We start from the raw sequence: 21,739 nt of genomic DNA, 5'->3' as shown, positions 1-21,739 counted from the left end.
CCAAAACAATATTTGAACAGGAAACACAGGTAAAACAAACTTCAGTGTTGCTTATTTCTTAGCTAAAGAAATTATGAAATGCACTGCTTTTTTCCAAAAGGCCACTGCAGATTTCCAAAAGGCCACACGCCAGGTCTGAGGCAGAGCTGTGAACAGAAAACTTCTGAGCCACAGTTCAGTGCATTCAGCACAGTTCATCCTTCCTTTCCAGAGAGCTGCCACATAGGAACATATTATTCAAAGCTGCTGACAAGTCTGACTAGCTGTTTTTCTAACAAATGAAGGAGTGGCAGTTGGCAAAAGGTGATAATAGTACTGGGCAGCAAAGATTGTAACTGCCGGTGCCATACACTGTATTGAACATTTTATCTTTAAATGCTTCCTTGGAGAAGCACAAACAAGAATACAAAGGAAGTGGAAATCTGACACCTGCTTATAATTTATAATACTCATTATATTTTTGGGACAGCCATCCTTGGCAAGGTAAGTTATTTTATTTATAGGCAGGAGCTGCTCATGATTTGCATGGTAATGCATTCACATCTGCAAAGCCTATAAATTAGCCTCCAGCTCATTACAGCAATGCCATTGTCCTACTTGCCAGTATGTAATCTGATCCCAAATGTTTCAGATGTCCACAAAATAAAACCAGCCTGAGGGAAGAGCTTCACCGTTGCAGAATTAGCGCACCAAAAAAATCTTCCTCCCCTGAAAAAAAAAAGAAAAAGAAAGAAAGAAAAAGAAAAAGAAAAAGAAAAAGAAAAAGAAAAAGAAAAAGAAAAAGAAAAAGAAAAAGAAAAAGAAAAAGAAAAAGAAAAAGAAAAAGAAAAAGAAAAAGAAAAAGAAAAAGAAAAAGAAAAAGAAAATGACTGGGTGGGAGAAAACTGCAAAGTATTTCAAAAATATGAGCCCCAAAGCTTAATACACAAGAAACTGGAAACATGTTTTAAGGTGCTTATGCCAGTTTGGCCAAAAGAATTAATTTATTGCAACTTTTTTAAGGGTTCCAAATAAAAGCAGCTTTATAGAAGATTAAGTCACTTACTTGGCTGTGCATTCTGATTTTATCCTAATGTGTCATACTTGTATTATTATTACTGTTTCAAGTCTGGTTGTGCACAGCTATCTGAAACAGATGCTGATTCCTTTATTTTGATGAACCTTATTAAGACAGTCCCTACTTCCAGGTAGTCAAGAGTTTACAATTATGTCAAAATTTTGCCCCTTCATTAAGCCAGAAAAAAGATGAAGCTCAGCATAGACAAAGGAGGCTCGTGGAGCACATATCCCCTTCCATCCAGATATGCAGATGCCTCCTGTGTTAATTCACTTTGTCAAAGATCACTGGATGGTAAAAGATTGCTGGTACCCCAAGTTCAGCTTCTGAAATATCTCAGGGTCAACTTTGCTATGGTGGATATGAAGAAGAGGGCTCTCCATCAAACTTGGATAAATGCTGGTTCACTATTATGTCTTCCATCTGGCACATGAACATACCCATCCTTAAAAAAGAGAAAACTGAAACCCTTATAGTCACAAGCCCTGCCTACATCATTGGAAAGGTCTTTAACAGGGTGACAAAGCTGCTCTCAGCAAGCTCTAATTCACTGCCCAGACTTGCTTCTGCGTTACCCTACTGCTCACCTCCTCTGGCTTTTTCATCTCTTCCTTCCAACCTCTCCACCTGCTCTTCCTTGGCTGTAGAGTCCTTGAAAACCTCTCTTCTTTGCTGGCCTACTCTTATAGGTAAATGACTACAAATGAGAAGAAGGCCTGAAATAAGGGAGCTTCAACAAAAGCTTCAGAGTGGAAGGGGGCAAGGCACAGGTCATTAAGTGTGATGTTGGATTCAGGATCCTGATGTGCTTGCATGCAGGATGTGTACCAGTATATTGAATTTCTGTATTGAATTCTGGTTGATAATAATAACTGGTTATTTATTTATTTACTGTAGCTCTCTTGTTTGTCTCAGTAGGTGGGAGAGCAGCAGAAAAAAAGGGCTCTGCATGAGTCATAACCCAGAAAAAGCTCTGCTGAGAATACAGCTCACACTCTTCTGCAGTGTAGCCCAGGTGATAAGCATCAGTGTTGCTGTTCTCTCCATGTTGTTGGTCTCATATTGCCATGAATGATACTACTCACTGTGATGTAGTCTAATATTCACTGTGATGTATTCAAATGGAGCTGTAGGGATAAATATTTAGGGATGTCTCCGTTTCATTTTCTTCTTTTCCATACTAACATGATAAAAAGAAAATGCAGCATAAAGTAAAAGAAATGCTTGTTTAGAACAAACATAGCAGCATAAAAATAAAAGGTGTTACTTCTAAATCCAGGATTTTGACCTCACTTCTGTTCAGTTGTACTTTTGATCTTGCAAAGAATTGCACAAGGCTAGATCCAGCTATGAGCCCAGAGAGGGTTTATACATCTCTGCTGCATATCCCACTGCATGAGTGGGCAGTGCCCATGTATGAGCCACAGCCTTGCCTCCCCTGCAACCAGCAGCTAGCTGGCAGGTCTTTCTTTTAAATACAGGACAGTCCTAGTGAACTCTGTGGGACCTTTCTAGCAAAGAGGTGGGCACAGACTGAGGGAACAAGAAGGTCTGGTGTTCTCCCTGAAATCTGCAGTTCCAGCATATGTTTAAAGGCAGCCTTCCTGCTCACAGTGGGAGTCAGACTGCTCAGTGCTGAGTCTGGAATGAACTTCTCACAGAGGGTCCCTGGAGTGGTCACTGCTGGATGTGGATGACTGCACACATCCAGGGTGCTCTGAATGTGCCAAGCTGGGGATGGCAGCAAGCACTGGTCTGGGTACCTCTCATCCTCACATCTGTCTCACTCAGAAGCTGAAGACCATTTGGGGCTGCTGAAGTGCCAACCATATGTAGCCCTGCATGTCCCACAGGGAGACAGCAAGCTCTGGCTGTCCTTGGAGCTGCCCTCTTAGGCTGAATTTCTGCACTGGTCATTCATTTCACACGCTGGCCTCCTCCTGGCCTTCATCAGACTGTACAAACAGACTGTGAGTAGTTGAAAGGGATTTCAGTATTTGAGTAGTTTATCAATGCTTCCCATGTCTAATATGCTTCTAATCCCAGGAGAATGGAGTATGGGATACACTTGGTGTTGCTGTTTAGACACTGCACTAAGTATAGTGCCTGTGGCTGCACAGAGCCGATTCCTGTCCCATTTCTAATTGCATTCACTCTCTAAACATGGCATAATCTCCTTTACAATAGTGTGTGTGGGAAAAAAAATCTTAATAGCATTTTTCATTCAGACCTCCTGTGATAGACTCCTTTTCTTTTTCCTCTGCCTATTGTGCTTTAAACTTTTATTGAACCTATATTTTGTACCTAGTTTCTTCATGCTTTGTACTACTGAGATCCAAGTAATTATTTCTTCACAAATGGTAGCAAAAGAAGCATGCAAAAACTAGAAAGAGGCGTGCTGTAAAGCAAGTTTAAAAACATACATTTTCCTCTGTGTGTATTTAGCAGTTTCCATCTTTGCCATATGTTGTTTTCCTCATCATTTTGCCTTTTAGATTGTTCTTTAACACTTGCCTGTTTTCTTGCTTCTGCAACAGAAGGGGAATTGATCTTTCATTTGTTCCACAAATATTCCTTATTGTCCCAGGTTTTATAACCCCATCTGTTATTGAGTGATCAATTAAAGTCTCTTGTGGTCTCACTTTTCCAACAGATCATGCTATACCAGAGACTATATTTCATTGTAATTGCTATCTACTGTATGATGCGTAAATGAGAGAGAGAGGAGTAAGAAGACAAGGGTATTTTTCCCCTGCCTACCATTCCTTTCTTTCTATGTAAGCACATATCTTCAGTGCTTACTTTTTATCAATTACAGCATTTAAACTAAATCCCTCATCTCCACTCTTTTCTACATGCGTCCAATGTTTGCACCTCAGTGTTTGCTACTACAAAGCACAAAAGCTTTGAGCTTTTGAGCTTACAAAATAAGCTCACCAACACTTGAGGAAAACAGGTAGATGCTGTCACACTTCCTTGCAATCATACCCAAAATAGAAACTTCTCTGCCCAAGCAGTATTTCCCTGTTCTCTCTCTTCCATCTCCCAGCCCTTTCTTACTGCTCTCAATACTTACTCTTGGTCATGTATGTGTTAACTCTGTGTGTAGTTTTAAAATTACTTCTTCTCCCATATTTTTAGACATATACAACACCATGTTCTGCACAATCCTGTTTCATCTTCCTGCACTCAACTTTGTCTGTCACAGCAAGGGGCTTAAGAAAGACATCCTTTTAAAATTAGAGGTACAGCATGGTTTCTGCAAGGGGAAGATAAACCCCACAAGTGTGATCAACCTGGTGTGAAGAAGGTGAGTTGTCTGCAGCAGGACAAATAGATGGAAATTTCTACTCTCTGTCTAGCACAATGGGAGAGAAAACTCAGAATCGTAACTATTTATATGGTTATGCTTTTCTTAATAATAGAACAAAGTGGGTCATTGCCAGGGAGAAACACGGAAGCAGCTCCTGGTGGAACAAGGCTTGGGAGAAATTGCGTCAGAAGCAGCACCCCTGATTTGCCCCTGAAAATAATGACTCAAAGTATTGACGTTCATGCATGCTGTGTTAATCCACTGTCATGTCCACATGTGCTGCTAATTTAGAGTTGTGATCCCTCATCTGAGTATGTGCTTAAAGACCAGACTGTATCTCTGAAATCAGGCCTCAGTGAACTGAGCTATTGGGTGAGTCATTTATAAAAGCTAAACAGAGACTTTAATGTGAAGCTGTTTGATCAAAGGTGCTCTGTCTTCTTCTGGACGTGCAGGTGGTGATTACGTTCATCCAAAAAGTTCCTGATGTCACTCCTGGGAACCAAGATGCTGTTTCACAAGAGCTAACTGTGCTGAGGCTGGAAAGCACAAAAATGGTGATTCTACAATGCCGTGTGGGCAGCTCTGAGATGCATGTGGCTTTTACAGAGAAGAAGGAGGAATGGAGACAGGAAATACAGAGTGATGCAAAAAAATGCAAATGTTGGTGGAAAGAAAAACTGTATATCTAGCACGCCAGTTTTTCCATGGGATTTTGGAATAAAAAACTCTCGGAAATAGAAAGTTAAATACATACATACATATATATATATATATATATATATATATATATATATATATATATATATACACATATATATATACACACACATATATATACACAGGTCTGTGTATTTTTGTGTGTGTGTGTGTGTGTATATGTATATAACTGTCAAATCTCAGGGCTAAGAATAGACAGCAGTATAGGGGCTCCTATCTCCCTAAATGAGCTCAAGCCCATGGATGGAAGGCAGTGCCACACTTGCACTGGAAGGCATACAGGTGTTAGGCTCTGCCTTGCACACAGCAGTGGTGCAGGTGTCTGGGTGGAAGCTAACTCCATGGCCTGGGTGACCCTTCATCATCAGTGGTGAGACAATCTCCACTTCAGTCTCAGTCTAAAACATCTGAGTGAGAGTAACTCCAGTTTAGATCCTTGGCCTGCAGTTTCAGGGGAGATAAGCACCTAAAAGGCAGAGAGTCATAGAATCATTCAGGTTGGAAAAGACATAGATGAACATTAAGTCCAGCCATTAACCCAGCATTGCCAAGTCAACCAACAAACCATTTCCACAAGTGCCATATTTACATACCTTTTAAATACCTCCAGAGCTGGTGACTCAACCACTTTCCTGGGCATCGTATTCTAGCGATTGACAACCCTTTCTGTGAAGAATTTTTTCCTAATAGCCAATCTAAACCTCCTCTGATGCAACTTGAGGGCTTTTCCTCTTGTTCTGTCACTGATATCTGGGAGAAGAGGCCAACCCCTACCTGGCTACACTCTTCTTTCAGGGACTTGTGAAGAGCAATAAGGTCACTCCTGACCCCCCCTTTTCTCCAGGCTAAACAGTCCCAGCTCCCTCAGCTGCTCTTCACAGGACTTGTGCTCCAAACCCTTCACCAACCTCACTGCCCTTCTCTGGACTTGCTCCAGCACCTTCTTTTAATGAGGGGCCCAGAACTCAACTTAGGATTTGAAGCGTGGCCTCACCAATGCTGAGTAGAAGGGGACAATCCCTGCCCTGGTCCTACTGGCCACATTATTCCTGATGTAGGCGAGGATGCCAAAGGCCTTCTAGACCAACTATCTTGTTGCTAGAGGAACAGAAACAAGGATGGCTGAAAGGGCCCCACTGAGCACGGCCAAGCTGCTCAAGAGGCTCCGGGGTGCTGGGCAGAGTGTTCCAGGGCACGATAAGCCCCTCTGCGGGCAGGGGATCTTGGTGGGAGGCTGCTCTGTCTGCTGGACCACATCCCCTATCCCAGCTTTCCCCAGGTGTCTCTGCCCCAGGATCCCATTCCTGATCCCAGCTTTCCCCAGGTGTCTCTGCCCCAGGATTCCATTCCCTATCCCAGCTTTCCCCAGGTGTCTCTGCCCCAGGATTCCATTCCCTATCCCAGCTTTCCCCAGGTGTCTCTGTCCCAGGATCCCATTCCCTATCCCAGCTTTCCCCAAGTGTCTCCTGCCCCCTGGCGGCAGAGGCGCTGCCGGCCCCGGCCCCGCCCCGCTGCCCCCAGACAGGCGCGGCGCTGTGTTTAAATAAAAAAATAAAACAATGTCAGGGCAGGAGAAATATTAGGTATGAAGGGGAGATTAAGTGAAGAAAGATTTCCAGTTTTGCATCTGATATTGCACAAATATTACATTTTCCAAGACACATCTTCTCTTGATTTATCAGATGTGAATACAAAAGTAGGAAGAAACACAAGCATACTGCTCTGCAAGAATTAATAAATCTTTCCCGTTCTTGAATAAACCAAAGTTTATCTTAAAAGAAAACAAAGCTAAAAGCCAGCAAAACCCTCTGGCCCCTCAAGCATAAGTACACACTGTACCTTGGGTTTTCTTGGAGGGATGGTTCAAGTGAATAACAACTTTAGGAAAAAATGTTCACACACTGCACCAAGCTCCCATTCCTACAGGAATAGTTCCAAGTGTTAGCCAGGCAATTGCTAGCATTTTGTAACATCACACATGAAGATGACCAGTTTGGAGCGTTGGGAAAGGGCTTATGAACAAAATCAAAATCAATAAGGAGATCAAGGATGACACAGTTCTTTATTTGATGATTTCTTTTCTTGTATTTTGGACATGCAAATGAGAGGATGAGGCAAAGGAGGAAAAGTTGCATCAACAAGTCCATAGCACTTGGTTGTCTGAAGACTCTCATTATTCTGCAGGTATGATCTAAGTGAGTCTGAGGTGTTTAGAGAGCTTTGGGGTAAAATTCCTGACACCTGGGATTCTGCTATTTCCTTTACTAGAAGCGGAATTTCACCCAGTGCAACTTCAGGACAATAGAGAGATCTTTGCACAACCTAAGTGTAGAAAACGTGAGTTGGCAAGCACATGCGCACCTTTACGACTGTATGGCAACAATAAGCACTGCATGCACAGGAGGAGGACTCTTTACTACCCTTTTATTTCTAAGATTTTAGGTCATCTCAGGCTGATGGAGTCACACAAGTTGTCCCTTGCAGGAATGAGAAAGGGTTAGTCACACCTCTGCAGGCTGAACTGTTGCCCTAGTATTTCCACAAGGCTTTTGAAGTAGTCTCCACAGCACATCAATTGCAGAGAGCCAGCTTATTTCATCTATGCCAGCCCCAGAGGAGTCTGTAATGTAAACTGAGTTCAGTTAAGGGCTACTAACCAGAGCTGGCCAGAAAAATCACTTTCTTATAAATTCACATAATGGCAGCTTTTGAGCACACATGAAGAAATTGAAGTTAGATCTGGAAGCACTGATGGAGTGGTTGTTGTGGGTTATACAAATTACATTCCATGCCTATCCTGTTTTATGGGTTGAGTGACTACCCTGTTTAGGTGATGTTAATTAGGTGGCTGTGATGCCTGAAGAGAGATTAAGTAGAATTGGGGCACTTGGACATGGAGGAAAGTGAGCATAAGACGCTGCTGAAGGACAACACCCATGAATCACAAAGGAATTGGATTTACAACAGATATTCAGTCTGTGGACTTATTTTTTCTGATTTTTTTTTTAATCTGAGAGGTAAACTGGCTGGGAAAAAACAGCCATGTAAAATAAAGGAAAGTACCTTGTCCCTGAGGGGACTCTGCAGGGCAGAGGGATGACCTTGGCATTGTGCTACCCACTATGTGTCCCACTCCCCTCCCCTCACCCCAAATGCACTCTTGGCAACCAGCCTGCAGATTCCTGCTGGTATATTTCAAAGCCCTTGAGAGCCCAGCCATACCTGTCTGGGCTGGAGCTGATCCCTGACCTTCTCTCAGTACTAAATGGCTTTCTCTGATAGCTAGGTGAATGATTGCCAGCACCAGTAAATGATTTACTACATGTGAAGCACTGCCTGCTAGAGAGGCATATCTCTTGTTACACTGCAGAGAAAAAATATTTCTATAGGGGCACAAAGATTATGAAATCAATTTATTATTTGCATAATAAATAAATAAAGGTAATGGTAGTGGTGGTGGAAGAAGCTTATGATGCTTTTAAACATGGCCAAAGATAAAACTGGGGGAAAGTGTTCTTATTGTCATTAGTACAGAACATGTAGCTGTGCTCACAGCTGAAGATGATGTACATTTCTCAGTGCAGCTTGATCCAGAATGCCCACCTACCTTCAGGCTGGTTTGGTGTTTAGGAAAGCAAACCTCCTGGGTTTTTTTTTTTGTTATATATTAGGGCATCTTTTCCTCATAATCACAGCACTACTTGTTTCTCATGCGTGTATCACTGCAGCCCCACAGAGCTGACTCCTACCATCTGGTCTCTGGAAGATGTGGGTTATACAGCCCAGAGGTGAGAAAAGCTGCATATGTTGCTGGAGCTGCCTGTTTTGCTGCAGGAGGTACTAGTTTGTTAGTTTGCTAGATCTCTTTGCTAATAAATCCGAGTGTCATTGGGACTGAAGGCAGACAACTTAATTGACTGTGTTATAGGCCCTCACTCATACAGAATGGAATCTTTGGGGTATTAACTTCATCTGGATTTCCCAGTTGTTGAAAAGCCAAGGATTTAAGAAGAAAAGAGAAGACGGCATTTCTTTCTTCATGGCATCACTGGGAGTAGGAGGATAGGCCATAGGCAACACAAGCCACTAATGCCAGAGGCAGGTTTGGAGGCTGCCCTCAGAGCTTCTCATCACACCACTGCAGCATCTGGGCACTGAGGCACCCCAGGTGTAGGATAGCCTTGGGAAACCAAGTAATGCAATTACTAAAAATTGAAGCCAGCTCTTTACTCCTGTCTGAACTGGGGGAACTCTCTTACTTTTGGCCTTTTAATGAAGACAGCATTTTCCTGAGTGGTCCATTTCATCAATGGATGAAATTTACTCTTCTCTTCCAACAGCACTCAATTTCTGAAGAAAATACTCTCTGCAGAATTTCTGAAGAAAATACTTTCTGCATCTCCTTCTGAGGTGACCTGAGTACAGATAGTGAGACCGCTGGAAAATCACTGCTTGACACTGCACAAATGAAGTTCTGTTGTAGTGACAAAAAGAGGGGATCATAGTGCCCAGTTCTGCTATTACTTCTCCAGTATGCAAAACCTGTGTGCTGAAGGCATAGGCTTGCATGCAGTTCTGGCAAATTTTATTTATGGCTCTACTTTATTATGAATTTGGAATGAAATCTGAACAGTGTGAATGAACATCAAAAGGATGTTGAGAGAACCAGTGAAACTCCACATGATTTGAGTACCCTGCCTGAGATTTTTGCAACTTGCCTATAGTGGTATCATCTTATTGTTCTGGTTTTAGCATCTCAATCCATTACTGAATATTTGCCAGCAATCAGTATTTAGATGAGGTTAATCATCACTCCTCACAGGACACCTCCCATGAATATCTTGTGAGGAACTGGCATTGGGCACAGTTTGATTATACATGACATAGGTGTGACAAAATCCCATTTTACACAGTCCAACAAGAAATCATATGCTCCCATTCTCCATGGAGCACATGTAATCCCCCTCACCCACTATTATTTTCAGTCCTCAGAGATTTGTCTTCCTAATATCTTCTTTGGTGAGGCCTAGAAGCTGCTCCAAGACTCAATCAAATGTGTGTGAGTTGTGAGCCCAAAACACACATTTCTCTAGTCCTGTCATGGGCACGCGTCTGCTCAGACAATGAGTTTGATTTGATGCTGGGCAACAGAGTGACACAAAGGGATATGTAGATATCTTATTGTGGAGAAGTGCTTCTCCTATGACCAAAATTTTGGGTGTCCATTTATGCCATGTGATGGGGAAACATTTTGGGCATCTGGCATCTTGGGGTGCATTTCCAGAAGGGGAATGGGAAAGGATCAGAGCCCATGGGTCCTGAGTGCCACTGCTGGGCTCTGTCCAGTGCCCAGAGCAGCCTGCTTGGAAGCCAGAGCACAAATGCAATGAAATGCTCATTAGATGGCCATAAGGAAACATGCATTTGTTTAATGCTGAGCGTGATGTGAAACAAATGATGGTTTCCTTGTCAATGATGTCATATTCCCATGATCAAATGACACCTTTCTTTAAGGCGTCTCTTTTTTTGTCAACTGTAAAAGCAACATTTGCAAGCTTTTGGTACCTGAAGTGGCTAATACCATCACTATTATCCGTGCTGGGCAATGTTGGTCGGTCAATCCAGCGATCAGAGAGGAGGACGATGATCTCCAGCCCCCTCGAGGAAGGCAGGGCTCGCGGAACCCCGAGAACCGCAAGTTTTTTCGCTGCGATTGCGTTTTTTGCGGTGTCTGTGCCACGACGGCGGAGCGGCAGCGGGTGCGGGAGGGTGGCGGACGGCGAGAGAAGTGCGAGGGTGGGTCCGGGCGGGGGGCCGGGGCCGAGCGGGGCCGGGCCGTGCGGAGCGGAGCGGGCTGGGCCCGCTCCCTCCGCGCTCTCCGCCGGCCCCACCGGTCGGGGCCGCTGGCGGCGGCAGGCTTAGTCAGAGGAATGTGGGTGGGACTCCCTCCTCGCCGGCGCCTTAAAACCCCGCTCGGACCGGCACGCTCGTAGTCTCCTGTCCCGCGGAGCGTCCCCGCCGTACCACACCCGCGACGCCCGGGCTCGCTGGGCGCGCCGCCGGCCGGGCACGATGGTGGTGTGCGGCCTCGCCTGCTGGAGATGCAGGTGGCTCCTGCCCCTGCTGCTGGGCCTGGCCATCATCATGGGCATCATCGCCCTGGCGGGCCGGGGCTGGCTGGAGTCTGAGTCGGAGCCCTACGTGCAGCAAGCGTCGCTGTGGGAGAGCTGCACGCGGGGCGAGGAGGACCTCAACTGGAACTGCGAGTCCCTGATGGACTACGGTGAGTGAGGAGCCTGCCGAGGAACCCGGGGCACTGGGTGCCTCCCCTAACTGCTGTGGAGCAGCTGCTTTCTAGAATGGAGTATCCATTCTGTTTCGGGGCTTAAACCAGCTCCGAAACACAGGACTAGACTACTCCAGAGCGACTTTTTTTTTTTTTTTAATCAGTAAACACCGAGAAGCCGGGGTGTTGATATGTTGGGTTTTTCTGAAGTTATTTTACAACCAAAGTAAGACAGCAACTGGCTCCAAGTCTGTGTGTTTGCTTCCCCTGAACTCTCGTCGGGCTGCAGTGCCATAGCCTTACCTGGCTGCTCCCTCCCTGTGCCGCTGGCTTCCCTGGTCAGACGGCGAGTGTGGAAACGTCCATGCAGGACCCCGCCTGGACAGCAGTAAAATGGTGTTTCCCCGACCCTTTGGGGGAAGGGAGCACCTTAATTTAACCTTCCTGGCCAAGGGAGTGCAGCTATTAAAATGCCTCCTGATCTGCAGCTTAAAATGGTCCGATGGGGGTTCGCAGGCAGAAAAAAAATGCTCTTTCCTTTGTACCTCTCTGTTGCACTGGGGCCTAAATCAGGGATAAGTGTGCCTCTGTTTTAACTTGTTTAGCTGCTTCTGTATCTGGCATCACCACTGTAACATTCTTACTGCACACTCTCAGTTTCTAGGTCTTTTGGGGGACTTTTTGTTTTATTGCTAGGACACGTGGGTCTGATTACATCTGCTTTTCCCTCAAACAAAATATTTTTGGACAAATAAGCAGACCCGCCTTAAGATCTTGGATGAGGGTTCTTTAGGGACTGGGGGGCTGGAAGGGTGTGTTTCAGCTGGGAGAGCTGGGACTGTTTCTCCGCGCAGATCCCTTGCTGCCTGAGCACGGCAGACTCACTTCCAGAAGCTTTTCATTGCAACACTCATGCACAAGCTAAGTCCTGAATACACTGTAAGAGAAGTGGCTTCGTTTCTCAGCTGGGTGATGACTTTGGGCCTTACTGCAGGTAGAAGAAATCTGGCTAGTGAGATGAAAATATCCATCTCCCCCATCAAACAGAGAAGAAAAGCTAGAATGGAGTTGCTGAAATTTGCATTGCACAGGGAAAAAGTACTAATACAGTACAGCCACTGGAATTTGTTTTCTCCTGTAGTGACACGGCTTCAGAAGTCCCTGAGTACTGATGGGTGTGTGCTTTGCGTCAGCCCTCAGCATTGTGGGACAAAAGCAGTTTTCTGCATTTTTTTCCTAGTTAACAGGCTGACACAGAAGAACAGCATCCTTGACTTCACTTGTTTAAGTCTTGGCTTATTTAAACCAAAACTTATTTAAAACCTTGGTTTATATATATGAATTTGCCTGTTCTCAAATTTTCATAACATCAATGCCACTGTCTACTCAAACAGTATTTGCATCTGGAGACAGGATGTAACACATGAATTCAGGTTTGATTTGTTTTGTTTTCTTTTCTTCTATGCTAATGCAATTACTGTCAAAATAGGTGAGGGCATTTACAAAGGAAAAAATGCCTAGCAGGCATTTATAGCACTGAAGCAGGAAAATAAAGGTTAACTAATTGAGATGCATAACTTGTGTTTTGCATACAATAATTGCTGTGCACTAACCATCCTGCACCTCTCCTGATGAAATGAAGACTTCAGAGTGGATCTCCATTAACAGAATGTGCCATTAGACAAATTCTTAATTGAGCTGTGGCGTGTGTATGAGGAAGAGGTAGAAAAAAAGCAGGCGAGTCACTTATTTTGAATGAGGGGAAAGGGGCAGGAAAAGACAAACAAAGACTTGCAAATAGGAGTGTCTCCTAAACTGCATAGCTCCTTAATGCACATTTGCAAATACCACATGAGAGGGAAAAAGTGAAAGGGAAAAAGAAGAGTAGTATGTCATGTGGTAGGGAGGCAGGGAAGGGATTTTGTTTGGAGTTCTGTGCTAGTTTGTGTCTGGGAAGTGCCCTGGCTGGCAGCGTCTATGTATTATCAAAATGTTGCAACGCAGAAGTGCTGCAGTGCACTAGAATATGACTCAAGATGACTAAGTCTAGACCATTGCAGGATTTAACTGTTGCCTGTGTGTTTAAAACATATCAGCAAGCCATCAGCTATGACAAAGATTATTTGCACTGTGTAACTTGGAAAAGATGATTGTCTTTATAGTGATGAGATTGTAAGTTTAGGAGCAATACTTATGGGTGGCTGCGCCCTCCTGGTTCTGAATGACTGGTCCCAGCAACTTTGCTTTGAATTAACACTGTAAAAGATGGGTGTGTACATGTGCAGTAAAGGTAACCTCATTAGGTTAACTCCTTCTTAACACTAAGAGCCAGTTGGTATTCATTTGGTACGTACCAGCCAACAAAGAAAAAGGGAAACATTTTTCTGGATCCTTTGTAAGTGCCAGAAAAAAAAAAAGAGCCCAGCCTTTGTGAATCATGTTTCACTGGAGCTGTGCCACTGTACCTATGTCCCTAGAAGCATGGACTTTGATACCACAGATTACTGGCGAAACTGAGTGCATGTGAAGACTTCAGTGAGGGGCCAGGTAAATAAAGGAGGAATTCCGGGTGTGTACTTACCTTTTCAATACACCTCCTTTCAAGCAAACTTTTGTCTGATTTACAAACACCAGGATGCATTCAAGACAAACTAACATCGTGTGTAGTGTCAGGCCAGTGCAGGCACTTGGGAAATGCTGATGGGAAAGCTGTAGCAGTTGGTGTCCCTGCTACACCCAGAAAACACTTACTGCAACTTCCTGGTAAAAGATCCCAGTGAAATGTGAGGCAGGTATCTCTGCCAGTGCACTTTGCTGGCTCCTGAGCAGGCACACTTCTGCTGCTAACAACCCAGAGACTAAAAGCTGGAAATGTGTAGGATTGTGTCTCTCCTCAGCTCTCCACTGAAGCCAAGTTTGTACTAGAAGGCTTGCATTTAATATTTTGGTAGTATAGTAATTGCTTTTCCTGCACTCCTAAAGCCAAAACAGATTGTGAATCCCAGTATTAATTTTCAACTTGCCCTCCCAGCAAACCTTGGATTCTGGGGTCCTCTATGCTCATGGTGGGTATGCACATAACTTCCTCTCACCAGTCATGCTGCCATGTAAGTTCACACATTACCTGAGCAAGAAAGTAGTGCTGACACTGCTCTTTGCTTGCAGTCTACCACTCCTTTATGATGTCAAAAAAGGCAGATATTTTTGGACATTCTGTGTAACGTGCTCTTGGGGCCAAGCAAGGATTGCTACTGCCATTTACATACACAAGAATATTACAGCTACATTGCAAAAACATGCCCAGTCTCTGCAGGTCATGATAAAAACTTCCACTTATTCACAAGCTAACAAACTAGCTTTGGCTGCTGCAAGTGAATGAACAAATATGAGAGTCTTGTTAGTTCAAATCCTGTAGCAGTTCATCTTCCTGCTAGACTATTTTCACAGCCCTTTTATTGATTTCTGAAGAGAAATCTAGATTTAAATATCTTAGCCTGTAGAGATTCCACCTCCTCCCTGGTGAGGCTGAGGCATGGCCAAATGAAGTCAGGAAATACACTTAATGCTAAGGCACTGTTGCTTGCTTTCTTTTAATTTCATCATATTACTGGTGCTCATCATTAACATTTAGTAATCATGACCCCTCCTAGTTATTTGCATGATAACATTTGCAGCTGAGTTCCTTCCCATAGTAATCATTAATGTAATGTAATGCTATGTAATAAAACTCCTAATCCTTCCTAATAATTACAGGCCTTCTGAACAGTTGTTTTTTAAATGTTCTTTCAACACCACCTAATAGATAAATACTTTTCTGCTGATTAATTGCAAAGAACTTGACTGTTCTTTGAGGCCAGGCTGACCTGGAAACACTAATAGCCCCTACTATTTCTCTGCTTTTCTGCTCTCCAATTTTTCTGCCTTTCTATTTTTGCAGCTCCAAATCACTGTGGTGTTCTTGGTTGATTTCATAAACATACACCATATTTATGTTTCTTTTGCACAAGAAATACTCTCTCTGACAAATAAATGGGTCTGTGGATTTTCTGTTTTTATGGAAAAGCTTAAATTCTGGCTAAATATCTTATGATTACAAGGTACTTTTGATCATAAACCAGATAGATAATGGGGCTAATCTGTCATTCTCTAACTGTGAGCAGGTGTCTCTAGCTCTTATGGCAGCAAACAGTGAGAGGGTAAACCTGCACCCCTCCCCTCCTGGCAGCTGGGAGCTGGAGGGGAAGGATCTTTCAGAAAGACAGGAGAGCTGGGTGCCTGTGGGGACTCAGTCAGCTCTCAGAAGCCTTTAGGAGGAAAAGGAGCTGGGAAAGCCTGACTTGATAGGTGTGGGAAAGAGGGAGATCCTTCACGGAGGAGCAGCGATTTCAGTTTCGCCTCTGCAGCAGCCCCTCTTGTGAAAACTCTCCCTGTCGGTGGGGGTGGGAACAGGTCATATGGTTAAGGAACATCCCAGGGCTGCACCCTGTGCTTGGGAAAGGTGCACCCTCCCACCCCAATCTCTCCCATCAGTCACTTATTAAGAGACTTATATATATATATATATATATATATACACACACATACACAATGTAAGAGAAATCTCAAAAATTGTAAGCCCTGTGATTCCCACAGGGGATCAAGTGTCTGGTGGATAGTTCAGTGGCTGACTACACTCATCCAGCCCAGAGCACGCCCATCTAGTGCTGTGGGCAGCACCTATGACTCAATCTTATCAGGTCTTGTCAGCATCAACCTGCTGCTAAGTGCTGTTGGAAAAGATAATCCAGCTGAAGAAAGAGTAGAAGGTCCTGGGTCACCAGCACTGAGCTCTGTCACACATGAGCACAAAACTCACTGAGTTTCATGATGGCAGTACCTATTGCTGCCTTGTTTCTGAAGACCTGAAGCAAAGCTGAGCTTGATATTAATCTTCCTGACAAGATATCTCCTGCAGCTATATGTGTTGTCATTCTCTTATTGCCAGAGACAAGAAAATAAATCACTGTGAGCAGAGCCTGTGCTGACCTCCATCCAAAAGCTTATTATGCTTGTAAAGACCGTACAGATGATATGAAAATGGCAGAGAGAGCACTGTGGGCATTCTGCCTTGTACTCCTCCAGCTGTGTTTGTGTTGCGCTAAACCTCAAGGTGTCTAACGTGCAGGTGTATTTGAGTTTACAACTTAAATTTTATCAAATAGATGCCAGACTTGTCTTCCTACATCTTGTCAGCATAAATAATGCATCTGAAAGGGAATATGCTGTGGTAAATTAAGGTGCAGTTTTACCTTCTTTTCGTGCTTTTTTTTTTTTTTTCTTAATAGGGCAAATATTGATAAAACCTTGCCTAAATCGTCTAGTCTAAATGGGTTTTCCTGAACTGGCTGTGTGTAATGGTTACATATTCCTTTATATTAGTTATCACTAAAGAAATCCTATTGTGAAGACAATATTCAATACCTGTGTTAGATATGGCAGAGAATATTTTGTGTGAAAAGATTTTATCAAACCACTGACGCAGCTTGTAGCTCTACTCTCCAGATGCTTGTCAGTCTCCTCCCCACTTCTTCCCCTCAGCATTCCCTCAGGGAAGGGCTATGAAGAAGAAGAAATCTGAGGTGTTTTGACTGTCTTGAGTAGCTCCAGGAAGGGAAAGGGGAAAGAAAGACTTTTCCTTATCTTTTCTGTGTTAGTTTTGTTTTCTTCAGGTAGTTGTGGTGCTGGTTGGAAGTTTTGGCAGAGATTTAGTTGATGTATTTTACTGCTGTATTTAACTTTTGCTCTTGGATTAGAAATAAAGAAACCAGTTCAAACAGATCTAATTAAAATAGCTGTAAAACAGTGTTTTGCTTTCAGACAGAAAATTGCAGAGAAAGAATGGAGACTACATTAAGAGCAGGACATCTCCAAAGTCACTTCAACTGTGTTGGAATGGACAGCTATGATGAAAGGGATTTTTTTTTTTTTAATGTTCTGACCTAGATCTCACTGGCCTCTTTATTCCTACATTAGAGGGAGCTCAGGATCCGGCCCTTCCTCTGTCTGAGTGTGTGAAAGTAGAAACCCACAATGTGTAGATGTGGGAATTGAACTGTGATGACAGCTGACTGGAAAACAAAGCACTAGCCAATATGGTTTGGCCCTTGTGGGTAGGTATCCTGCCTCCAGGGCAGGAACACTTTTGCTTGTAGTTGTTTGCACTGGGCTCACCTAAATTGCTTGGTTTCTGAAGAGGACAAGGTGTGTGAGGGCCTTTTCACAAGGCTGTGTTACTGCCAAAGCAGAATCACTGGCTATTTATCTAGGAGGTTTTCCTGCCATTGGTGCCTTGGCCTGGCCTCTGCCAGGTGAGTTCTGGATGCCGGTGCTGCTCCGTTGGAATACAGCCGCTCGCTTCAGGCCTGAGCCTCTCCAGCATGCAGTAGCTTGATACTAAGTAGCTTGATACACCCTGTTCCAGCAAATGTCAAAGTAATGATTCAGAGAGACTCATCAACTTTTACCTCAGATTTTGCTGTTTCTCCTCCACCTGCTACATTTTAGCTGTGAATAGATACTTATTTTCAACAACTTTCTTTTTGTCATCTTTTCAGCTATTGCAGGTTTATTTCTTTTTGGTCATGCTTATTTTGCCCCACATGCCCTATTCTTGTCATAAACAAACAGATGTGTAATGCAGACAGCACTATTATTTCCCAGCAGTTATTTCCTGTGGTGGTACCCTCTTGTCTGCTTTCACACTTCCCTGTGCATGGAAGTGCTTTTGTAAACTTGAATATCGAACAGGAGCTGTAGTGAAAAAGGACAATGTCAGCAGTTGTGTGCCCTATCTGCTCAGATATCTGTGAGTGTCTTACAGATACAGAGTTTGAAGGTATTATCTCTCTTCTATGCTGCACTCCATCCCTCTTTTCAGCAAGACAAGTTAGCAGGCAGGGATACCTGTGCTGCTCCAGCAGTGATGGTGCCCCCTGCTCTGCAGCTGTGTGCTTTGCAGTCATTCAGCATTGCTTTGACATAAGGACGTGCTTCTTACAGTAAAGGGTTTCAATAAAAAATGAATAAAGAAAACCAAAGAGCTGCAATGACCTACAGAAGAGTACTGCTGTGCGTAATACCTTTTTTTGTTTTCTCTTCAAGGGTGGGGGAGAGCAGCAGCTGCCACATACCTTGTTGGCTTTGTGATCCTGGTCATCTGTTTCGCCCTTGCAGTCATCGCATTCTCAATAGAGATCCTCCGCTTCAACTTTGTGCGAGGAATTGGAGGCCTGCTCTTTGTTGTTGGTAAGGCTGGGCACAAAGACAAGATAACTTTAGATGTGAAACAGGCATCAGCAGAAAAACATGCTAGATGGATCCTCCCTTACGAAATTAGCTGTCTTTGTCTGGTTTATGACTCATTTTCATGGGGAACAAGGGAAGGCTGAGTTGCGCTCTGAAAGCACAATGGGTAGGGAAGCTCCAGTGGCCTTTGTCAGTTCTCATTCTATCCCAAAAGCAATTCATGGGGATGCCCAACACCTTTGACCCTGCATGTGACATGCTAAGACTTGAGAGCTGTGGGTGCTTCCCACCTTTCTGATGGGAGGAGGAGGAACGGGCTCTGGGACGTAACTGGCTCGGCAGGGTTCCCGGTGCTGGCTGTGGGACAGGGCTGGTCACGGCATGCAGGTATGTGCCTTAGCAACCTGGCAATGGCAGCTGAGGTGCCACAGCAGCCACATGGGCGTGGGGATCTGCCTGGGACAGAAGTCACATACCTCTGTAACAATGCAGATCTGATTGCAGGTCTGAAGCTAATCCTTACATATCTTAAGTATGCACTTATCTCCTGGTACCTTTTCTTAATGGGAACCGTAATATTTTCACTGTAACTTACTCCTGGTTTTCTTTCTTTTCTCTCTCTAGCTGCATTCCAGATCATTGGCTTGGTCATTTACCCAGTGAAATTCACAGAAGACATTCCACTGACAGGAGATAACATGTTCAGCTGGGCCTATGGTTTTGGCTGGGCCAGCACTGTTGTTGTAATAGGTTGTGCTTTCTTCTTCTGCTGCCTCCCCAACTGGGAAGATGAAGTCCTGGGAAACATCAAGCCTACCTATTACTACTCCTCCCCAGAGAGAGCACCATACTTAAATTGAAAGATTAAGTCCAAGTACAGTCAACTGTCAAAACAGAGGAGCACCTCTGAAGTACATTTGGTGTGATTGTAGGAGACTAAAAAAACCTTATTTTGCCAGTGTATTTCTTACTGTGGCTGGCAATAAATTAGGAAAAACATTGGCATCTTAATCCAAATAGCTTTTACCCAAAGTATTATTTACATATTCTCACATCAATTCAGTTTGGGTGTTTTACTTGCTCCTTCCCCTCCCAATTAATTGAGTCATCCTTATTTTATTCAAATATTTTCTTATTAATATAGATGATAGTGTTTCAAGTGTAGAAAGGAAAAGGATAGATTTTAAACAACCCATTAGTGCATCCTGTGAGATAGGTTGTTTTTTTCCACCTCTGACAAAATTGTTTTAAATGGAGCTAGGAAAAAACACAGCCTTCCAATGAATGCTTTTTGTTCTGTCAAAGTCAGTCCCGAGAAAGAAACTTCTGTGATACTATTACAGTCATCTGCTGCCTAAAAATCTTTTCTCGTTCCTGTTACTGGACTGTTGTTGACTACTAGCTATTTGAATTAAGGGGAAAATAAAATTAAAATTTATTTTCCACCAATTGGTGCTGTTGGACAAGGTCTCCTCCAAAGCATGGAGCTGGTGTGTATAACATAAGAGTGGCTAATGTAATATTGGTGGGTTTGTGGCCATAGCAGGACTTGTGATGGAATCACATATATGTGTTGTAATGGATTCAGATGCTAAACTAGATATATTTTTACATGGTATATGAGGGATGCTGATTTAGAAAGCATCTTTGAGCAGAAACATAAACTATTCTACTAGTCTACCTTGTAAAGTTGCAGTGTTTTAATTATCAGTGTGCTTTGGAGGGAAATTTTAGCATAAGGTGTTTAAAAATCTCCAAAAGTTTCTAACACTGTAGGTACCTCAGAGTTTAGCAAACTTGGGCTGCTTTGTGACTGAGTAGGGGTAACAGGAAGAAATAGAAAGGCAGTTCTGTGAGCAATTTACATACGTAAACTTCACACAGACATCAGTGTTGGAGTAATCTGGCTGGCTCCTCATTTGTGTTTCTGCAGCCAGCAGTTCCAAATAAATATTCCAGCGAGGTGTAGCCATGTCTGTGTTGGTCACGGACCTGCAGCATCTTACAGCAGATTTAATTATGGTCTATAATCTGTGTCAGGGCTTTGTTCAGCTGAGGAAGAAGGAAGAAGTTCATTTTTTGATCTCCTCTTCCAGCTATGGGGGAAGTAGCTTTAGCAAAGACAGACTGAGGAGGATATAGGTGGGGTGGAAAGCAAATGCTGCATGTTACTCTGTGTTATTTCTTACTCTCATGAACCTGGTATTTAGGAGAGGGTAAGTGTGTGGGTGGGTATGTGTATTCATGCACATGTACAAAATAGAACTTAGAAAGCAATTACCAACAGACTGTAAAGTTAAAGTAATTTACAAATGATCTTTTGCAATGCCCTGTATTTCTTGTATTATATATTGTATAGCTTTCCATTTTGTAACACCTTTTTCAATTTGATAATGCTATATGTTGCATGTGATCCTGTTTTAGAGAGGCCAGGTGATTCCTGAAGGTCCCTTCTAGGCCTGCATTTTATAACTTTACAGAGCATAAATGTCTGCAGACTTCAGAATTGTGTTATGAGCTCAGTTGTGGCATAAACAATCAATTGTATTTATGATTCTTGCCAAATAAGAGAGTTCTGTGGCAACCATGTCCTTTAAATTTTTTTTTTCCTTTTCTGTACAGTACTGGCTGGTGGGGAATACTGTGTAGACTTTATCATAAGTAATGATAGTACCTACTTCTAGTGAATTCAAAAGACAGCAGAGAATCTCAAGTCAGGAAAACCCTTGCCCAACTAAAGCTGAAAAGGACAAGAAAGTGTAAGAAAATGGACACCTTTCCTAATGACAGGGAAGATGGTACAGTAATATGGTAATGAGGATTAGCATAATTTAAATCTTTTGTATGCTTTTTTATAAGCATTGGCATAACTTGTCAGAAGAAGACTAATGTAAAATAAACTTGGCTCTGAATGTACTGGGAGGGGTAGAAGCATAACTAGCATGTTACACAACTTCAATGTTCCAGAGAAAGCTATTGCAAAAAGTTATTAATTATTTTCAAGTGACATTAATGTATGTGACACTTGTTTCAAATGTGGTGGCTTAATTAAAAATGTTTTAACTGACAGTTGTAGAAA

At 43.2% G+C, this 21,739-nt stretch overlaps 1 protein-coding gene across 1 annotated transcript; it reads left to right on the top strand.

Moving 5' to 3' along the window:
• The first annotated feature begins 11,051 nt into the window (after positions 1–11,051).
• Positions 11,052–21,739, top strand: LOC132325025 (p53 apoptosis effector related to PMP-22-like). The gene is made up of 3 exons (XM_059841811.1): positions 11,052–11,373; positions 18,517–18,660; positions 19,285–21,739. The coding sequence occupies exons 1-3, from the start codon at positions 11,163–11,165 to the stop codon at positions 19,518–19,520; spliced, it is 591 nt and encodes a 196-aa protein (XP_059697794.1). The 5' UTR covers positions 11,052–11,162; the 3' UTR covers positions 19,521–21,739.

This window comes from Haemorhous mexicanus, chromosome 3, assembly GCF_027477595.1.
Source record: "Haemorhous mexicanus isolate bHaeMex1 chromosome 3, bHaeMex1.pri, whole genome shotgun sequence".
NCBI classification, from domain to species: Eukaryota; Metazoa; Chordata; class Aves; order Passeriformes; family Fringillidae; genus Haemorhous; species Haemorhous mexicanus.
The sequence above is the reverse complement of the archived record's forward strand: the minus strand, read 5'-3'. Positions and strand labels throughout refer to the sequence as shown.